Raw genomic sequence first — 8,520 nt, forward strand, 5'->3', positions numbered from 1 at the left:
ACAATACACAATTCAAACTGTACGATCAATAAGCAATAATGTGCGGTGGTGACTTCAAGCATACTGGTGAGCACCATGTGATCCAAGATCACCAGGTGCAAAGTCTGAAAGAGCAGCAAATGGTCAGATGCCATACCTCCTGGACAGCAGGCTTAGCCATGCACAGGAGCAGATCTACTAAGGGATCCTTCTCCCTACTCACACCCTCGTGCCAAACACCCAATATCACTGATGATAGAGAGGGTGGCGTAAAAGAGGAACTCTTTCAGATAATGAAAAAAGGTTGCTGCAATCTCCAGTGTAATTATGGAGCACATTTTTTAACAAGGCCACAGGATTAACACTGAAACCTGGGGCTGTGAAGCAACCCACATGGGTGTTTGAGGCTACATTGTGCAATATACTCATCCCACGTGGTTCCAAAGAGGATCCCCAAATGCAGGGCTGTCCACTGGTGATTCTGGCCTCCAATGGCCAGCACATTTGCCTTTTGCCTATGAATCCTCTGGCCGGCACAGGAAGCTGAGAGAGTAGGTTATCCAATCTAAGTAATTGACGGGAAATTGAGCTAAAAAAATAGCAAATGGCCTTCCTCATCTGTATTTGTATTGTGGTTACCTCAGCCAAACAACGTTCCTTAATTATAGCTATCTTGTGGTCTCTGCAGCATAGCAGTTATCTTGGACAACAATGACTGTTACTTTCACCTCCAACTGCACTCCAGCAACATGCTTTACTATGGTAGAAACAACAGGTTCATTACTATTTTCAAAAAAGTTTAGAACTGCCATCAAGCATTAAAAAGAAAAAGAGCTGGAGTAAATCATTCGACCCTTAAAGCCAGCTCTGCCATTCAACAATTGATTAATTTGATAAAGTGCCACATTAAAATTTATTGTGGAAAATTAAAGCTCATGGTATAGGGGATAACATATTGGCACAGATAGAAGATTGGTCAGCTGACATGAAGCAGAGGGTAGGCATAAATAATTCCCTAAAGGGGAACCAGTAGCTTTGTGTATTTGGGCTTCCAGAAGGCATTCAGTAAGGTGCCACATAAAGGGTTATTGCACAAGATAGGAGCTCACGACATTAGGGGTAATGTACTAACATGGATTGAGGATTGGTTAACACACAGAAGACAGAGTCAGGATTAATGGGTCTTATTCAGGTTGGAAAGGTGTAACTAGTAGAGTGCCACAAGGATCAGTCCTAGGGCCTCAATTAATTATTATCTACATTAATGACTTGGAGGAGGGGGCAGAGTGTAATGTATCCAAATTTGCTGATGATAAAAAAATAGGTGCGAGGGCATGTTGTGATGCGCACACAAGAAATCTGCAAGGGGATATAGATAGGTTGAGTGAGTGGGCAAAAAATTGGCAGATGGAATTTTATGTAGGAAAGTGTGAGGTCATATACCTTGGTAAGAAAAATCAAAAGGCAGACTATTATTTAAAATGGAGAGAGACACCAAAAAAGTGCAGCAGACGGACCTGGATGTTCTTGTGCATGAAACACAAAAAGTTAGCATGCAGGTGCAGCAAGTAATTAAGAAGGCAAATGGGATTTTGGCCTGTATTGCTAGGGGGTTGGAGTTTAAAAAACGGAAGCCTTGTTACAACTGTACAGGGTGTTGATAAGGCCACGCCTGGAGGACTGTGCACAGTTTTGGTCCCCGTATTTAAGAAAGGATATACTGGCATTGGAAGAAGTTCAAAAGAGATTCACTAGGCTGATTCCTGGGATGAAGAGGTTGACTCATCAAGAACGGCTAAACAGGTTAGACCTTTATTCACTGGAGTTTAGAAAAATGAAGGGTGATCTTCTTGAAACGTATAATATCCTGAGGGTGCTTGACAGGGTAGATGGTGAGAAGGTGTTTCCACTAGTGAAGGAATCTCCAACTAGGGGACATAGTTACAGAATAAGGGGATGCTCATTTAAAACTGAGATGCGAAGGAATTTCTTCTCTCAGAGGGTAGTAAATGTCTGTAATTCTCTACCTCAGAGTTGCAGAGGCTAGATCACAAAGTATTTATACAGGAAGTAGGTAGATTTTTGAAATATCAGGGAGTTGAGAGCTATGAGGAGCTGGCACAAAAAAGGAGCTGGCACGAAAGAGTTCAGGCCTGGGACAGATCAGCCATGACCTTATTGAATGGCGGGGCAGGCTTGAGGGGCCGAATGGCCTACTCCTGCTCCTATTTCTTAAGTTCTAAATGGGTCTTTTTCAGGTTGGCAAGATGTAATGAGTGGTGTGCCACAGGGATCAGTGCTGGGACCTCAACTGTTTACAATTTATATAAATGACTAGGATGAAGGGATGGATGGGATGGTTGCCAAATTTGCTGATGACACAAAGATAGGTAGGAAAGTAAATTGTGAAGAGGACATAAGGAGGCTACAAACAGATATAGAAAGGTTAAGTGAGTGGGCAAAGATCTGGCAAATGGAGTATAATGTGGGGAAATGTGAAATTATATATTTTGGCAAAAAGAGTAAAAGAGAAGCATATTATCTAAATGGGGAGAGATTGCAGGGCTCTGAGGTGCAGAGGGATCTGGGTGTCCTGGTGCATGAATCGCAAAAAAAGCTAGTATGGAGGTACAGCAGTCATAAGGAAAGCTAATAGGATGTTATCATTTATTGCAAGGGGAATTGAATACAAAAGTAGTGAGGTAATGCTTCAGTTGTACAGTACTGGTCGCCTTATTTAAGGAAGGATGTAAATGCCTTCGAAGCAGTTCAGAGAAGGTTTACCAGACTAATACCTGGAATGGACGGGCTGTCTTATGAGGAAGGGTTGGACACACTAGGCTTGTATCCACTGGAGTTAAGAAGAGTAAGAGGGGACTTGGTTGAAACATACAAAATCCTGAGGGGGCCACTGTTTAAAAATAAGAGGTCACCCATTTAACACAGATGAGGTAAAGTTTTTTTTACTCAGAGGGTCATGAGTCTTTGGAACTCTCTTCCTGAAAAGGCGGTGGAAGCTGAGTCTTTGAATATTTTTAAGGCAGAAGTGGATAGGTTCTTGGAAAGCAAAGGGTCGATAGGTTATCAGGGATAGGAGGATGCAGATTTCAGGTTACTATCAGATCAGCCATGATCTCATAAATAGCGAAGCAGGCTAGAGGGGCTGAACGGCCTACTCCTGCTCCTTGTTCAGATGTTACAAGATCAAGGATGATCTTCTACCTCAAATACACCTTCTCACCCTGTCCACATATACCTTAAGATTCAAAAGTCTGTCAATCTCTCACTTGAATATATACAATAGCTGAACATCCACAGCTCTCTGTAGTATAGAATTCCAAAGATTCATAAGCCTTTGAGTGAAGAAATTTTTCCTCATCTTAGTCCTAAGTGACCAAGCCTTTATTCTGAAACTGTGACTGTGTTCAAGATTCACCAGCTAGCAAAATATTCTCCCAGCATCTTGCCCGTCAAGCCCCTGAAGAAATTTATATGTTTCAATGAAATCACCTCATTCATAGGCAACCCTCTCATTGTAGGAATCAATCTAGAGAACTTTCACTACACTCCCTGAAAGGCAAGTTTGCCCTTCCTTGGATAAGGAGCCCAAAAACATACAGCGTATTCCAGGTGCGGTCTCACCAAGGCCCTATATTTTCATATGCCAATTCCTTGGTAGTCAAGGCCATTTGCTTTGCTAGTTGCTTGCTAACTTTGTGATTCAGGTACAAGGGCACCCACACCCTCCCAAATGCCAACATTTTCCAGATTCTCACCATGTAAAAAATATTTTGCTTTTCTGTTTTTCCTTACAAAAGAGGACAACTTCACATTTCTCTGCATTATATTCCTTCTGCCACATTCTTGCTCACTCACTTAACCTGTAAATCCTTTTTGCAGCTTCTGTGTCCTCCTCACAGCTCACTTTCCCACCAACTTTTCATTGTCAACAAACTTGGATACATTACACCGTCTCCTCATCTAAGTTACTGCTGTAAGAAAAAAAGACTTGCATTTATATAGTGCCTTTCACAAACACTGAACATCACAAAGCTCTTGACAGCCAATGATGTCCTATTTGAAGTCTCGTCACTGTTGTAATGTAGGAAATGCATTAGTCGATTTGTGCACAGTAAAACTTCCTTGGTTTAACATCTCATCCATAAGGCAACGCCTCCAACAATACAACACTCCCTCAGTATTTGATTTGAATGCTCAGGTCCAGGAGTGGGACATGAACCCTGAACCTCTGACTCAGTTCTACCGACTAAGCCATGGTTGACACATTAGATTGTAAATAGCTGAGGCCCAAGAACTGATCCTTACGATACCCCAGTAATAACAACCTGCCAACCTATAAATTACCTATTTACTCCAACTCTGTTCTGTGCCCATAAACCAATCCTCAATCCATGCCAATATATAATCCCAATCCTATGAGCACGAACACTGTGTAATAACCTCTTGTTGGATCCTCTTTGAAAATCCAAGTAAATCTATCCACTGGCTCCCTTTATCCATTTTAAAATTTACAACCTTAAACATCTCAGGTTTCCCCTTTCACAAATCTGGACTGACGCTACCCAGTCATATGATTTTCAAAGTGCCCTGGGATCTGTTATGAATATTATCAGAAATTGAATCTGTGATTAATGAGTTATGTTAAGAGTGGAGGATAATAAAAAACCCTTTATTCACTCCTGGTATTCTAATAGGATAGTGCTATGATTGGTGAAGATGGCACCAAAAACAAGAAAAAGGGATGAATACTTTATCAAGCACTGGTTACGTATTATTCTAATTTCCCACGTATGTTTTAGTTTCTCTTCCTTTTGGAACCAATTTTCTCCCCCAATATTTGTCCTGCTTTTTCTGAGGCACTGCTTCCATGCAGGGCTGCAGCTGTTCTTCACCCTTTGGGACCTTACAACTTGACATTTTGGCCTTTGACATCAATTACTAGCCATACAATTTGAATATAAGGAGCATTGCTGCGATGTCCAGTCACATATTCACCCAACAGTAACTTCTCAACTAGGGATTGTAATCGTGGCCATTTTTCTGCTCCCTACACCAAGCCACTGAGGACAATCGTACTTGCTTTTTATTTTGCCAATGGGAGGATCATGACAGCCATGGATGAGGTTAGCAAGGAAATTAAACTGGGATCTTTTTCGTAGTGATATGTGAAACCCAATATTAAGGTGCACAAATCCCATCAGCTCAGGCCAAAAATGTTGAAACGAGGAAGAGAGAAGGCAAGTTTACAAATAATGTCTATTGACACCTAGCTAGAGTTTGTAAAGTTTGACTGCATAGCTTGTGGTCACAACAGGAACACTGTGCAGTAAGTTTCAATTTCAACAGAGTGGCAATGCAACAAAATGGAAGACATTGTTTGGAGCTTATGAAAGGTGAGACAGTTTAGAGAAGAGGGGTATCAGGTTACTTACCTTATTAAACAATTTAAACAAAAAAAGCATTGTAGTGCAAAGTGAAAGCTTCTTAGATGCAACTTTACCTACCAGTCTAAAGACTACCTAACGTCTGTCTTGGATATACAGGAAAACTGAATTTAAATCTGTTAATTAAGGAAATTAGGTGTATTTAAGAAACTATTATGGAACAAGGTTTGGACACCACATTCTAGTATTGTTCTGCATTGAAGCAGTGTATTCCTTTACTGCATTATGACTGGAATGTCCAAACAGCCTGGTACTCTTAATTTAAATCGAAATTATGTAAAGGTCAGCTCCTGTGTTGTTTTCTGAATTGCTTAATTGGAACTGCTTGATTTTGAATTATTTTAGCAAAACAACAGGAGATATCTGTGCTTTCCTATTAGTGCCCAATTAGCTGATATGTTTACAGTTCTATCACTTCAGGTGTTGTCCCTCTCTCTTAAATCTGCCATCATCACTCCTCTCGTTAAATAACAATTTTTGACCCCAACATCATGCAAACTACTGACCCATCTCCAACCTCTTGAATAAAAAACAAAATACTGCGATGCCGGAAATCTGAAATAAAAATGAAGTGCTGGAAATACTCAGCAGGTCCGGCAGTATCTGTCGAGAGAGAAACAAAGTTAGTGTCGATTTGAAGATTACTGTTCTTCAGAACTTCTTCAGTTTCTCTCTCCAGACCTGCTGAGTATTGCCAGCATTGTGGAGAGGAAAGGGAGGTTGGAACAAAAACAATGTCCTTGAACGTGTTGTCATCTCCCAGATATGTGTCCATCTATCCTGGGGCTCCATGTGTGAATCCTCCAAACCACAGTACCAAAATGGCTCTTTTCACAGTCACAAATGATATCCTATGTGACTGTAACAGGCGTGAACTTTCTCTCCTCGCCCTTCTCAACCTGTATGCAGCATTTGACAGAGTTGACCACACCATCCTCCTCCAACACCTCTCCACTGTCATCTAGCCAGGTGGGTCTGCTCTCACCTGGTTCCATTCTTATCTATCCAACCATAACCAGAGTACCACCTGCAATGCCTTCTCTTCCTGCTTCCTCACCGTCACCTCTGGCGTCCCGCAGTATCTATATCTGACCCCCTTCTATTTCTCATCTAAATGCTACCCCGACGCAACATCATCTGAAAACAATGTCTGTTCCGATGTGTCTGCTAACAACACCCAGCTCTCTCTCACCACCACCATCTCTAAATTTTCAGACTGCTTGTCTCCAACATCCCGTACTGGATCAGCAGAAATTTCCTCCAATTAAATGTTGAAAAGATCCAGCTACAAGCTCTGTTAGCTAATCACCAGCTCCATCCCTCTCCCTGTCTGAGGCTGAACCAGACTGTTCTCATCTGGGTGTCGTATTTGACCCAGAAATGAACTTCAAGTGGAGTTTTGGGAACCAGAGCGAAGGCATCGCTTCCTCCTAAACAACTCATATCTTTAAGAACTATCTATATCCTGGTTATGATTTCACACCTGGCACAGGTATATTCCCTGGCTCTGATCCTGTGGTTTTGTAGCTGCTGATAACACAGGTGCCAGGGGTGGAACACGTCTCCCTGTGAAATACAGCAAGGAAACCTGGACCCTGCTCAACACCCAGTCTGATAAGGATTAACCGATAAGATTCACACCAACACCTGTTTACACATCCTGGGATTCGGCACTAAAACCTCAGCTCCACCCGGCACATTCTCACTCTCCCCCCGGCCTCTCCCCAGCCAGCTCCAGGCTGCAGGGCCTGCTCCCCCCGCTCCCCCCGCCCCCCAGAGAGACACCCCAAACCCGGGGACAGCGAGGAAGCCCTGACCCCCGGACCCTCACCCCGGGCTCCGGGCCTTGTCTCCGGGCCCTCACCCCCGCCCCCCCCCCCCCCCCCCCGGACTCCGGGCCCTCACTCACCCCGGGCCCTCACCCCTCACCCCCCCCGGACTCCGGGCCCTCACCCCCCCCGGACTCCGGGCCCTCACCCCCCCCGGACTCCGGGCCCTCACCCCCCCCGGACTCCGGGCCCTCACCCCCCCCGGATCCCGGGCCCTCACCCCCCCCGGATCCCGGGCCCTCACCCCCCCCGGATCCCGGGCCCTCACCCCCCCCGGATCCCGGGCCCTCACCCCGGGCTCCGGGCCTTGTCTCCGGGCCCTCACCCCCGCCCCCCCCCCGGATCCCGGGCCCTCACTCACCCCGGGCCCTCACCCCCTCACCCCCCCCCCCCCCCGGGCTCCGGGCCCTCACCCCCCCCCCCCGGGCTCCGGGCCCTCACCCCCCCACCCCCGGGCTCCGGGCCCTCACCCCCCCACCCCCGGGCTCCGGGCCCTCACCCCCCCACCCCCGGGCTCCGGGCCCTCACCCCCCCACCCCCGGGCTCCGGGCCCTCACCCCCCCACCCCCGGGCTCCGGGCCCTCACCCCCCCACCCCCGGGCTCCGGGCCCTCACCCCCCCCCCCCCGGGCTCCGGGCCCTCACCCCCCACCCCCGGGCTCCGGGCCCTCACCCCGGGCCGCTCTTACCTTACAGGTCTCGGTCTCATCCTCTTTCTCACAGAAGCTGACGGGCGCCAGTCCGGGCAGGTAGAAAGCGGAGGAGAGCTGGAGCAGGGCGGCGGTGAGGAGCAGAGCCCGCGGCCCGGGGCCGCGGTCGGGGCTGGGCCTGAGCCGGCCTCGGCCTGTGTGAACTGACGATGCCGACATGGAGCGGGAGCGGGTCTGGGAGCGAGCCAGCGCGCGCGGGGCCTTGTGGGTGGGCGTGGCACAAAGCCCCGCCTCCTCCCGGCTCCATGGCAACCGGTGCCTTGGCAACCCCGCTCCATGGCAACCGGCTCCCTGATAACTGGGCTCCCTGCCAACCATGGCCTTGGCAACCACACCCCCTGGCAACAGGGCTCCAGGGTAACCAGCTCCCTGGAACCAGGCTCCATGGTAACTGAGATCCCTGACAACCAGGACCCCTGACCTCCCAGTACCCCAGCATCCTACAGCCTGATGACGGAGGGGCTGGAGTGGGTCATTCAGCCCCTCGAGCCGGCTCGGCCATTCACTAAGACCATGGCTGACCGCTCAGGGTATCGAA

At 47.3% G+C, this 8,520-nt stretch overlaps 1 protein-coding gene across 1 annotated transcript in view; it reads right to left on the reverse strand.

Annotated features, from left to right (window-relative positions):
- The window catches only part of LOC144684023 (transmembrane 9 superfamily member 2-like), a 102,072-nt gene extending 93,888 nt beyond the window's left edge, over positions 1–8,184 (reverse strand). Inside the window, exon 1 of the mRNA XM_078547729.1 lies at positions 7,962–8,184. Within this exon, the coding sequence (XP_078403855.1) occupies positions 7,962–8,141 (180 nt within the window). The 5' untranslated portion in view covers positions 8,142–8,184. The remainder of the gene's footprint in view (positions 1–7,961) is intronic.
- Between the last annotated feature and the right edge of the window lie 336 nt (positions 8,185–8,520).

The sequence above is a fragment of the Cetorhinus maximus genome, chromosome 8 (genome assembly GCF_964194155.1).
Source record: "Cetorhinus maximus chromosome 8, sCetMax3.hap1.1, whole genome shotgun sequence".
NCBI classification, from domain to species: Eukaryota; Metazoa; Chordata; class Chondrichthyes; order Lamniformes; family Cetorhinidae; genus Cetorhinus; species Cetorhinus maximus.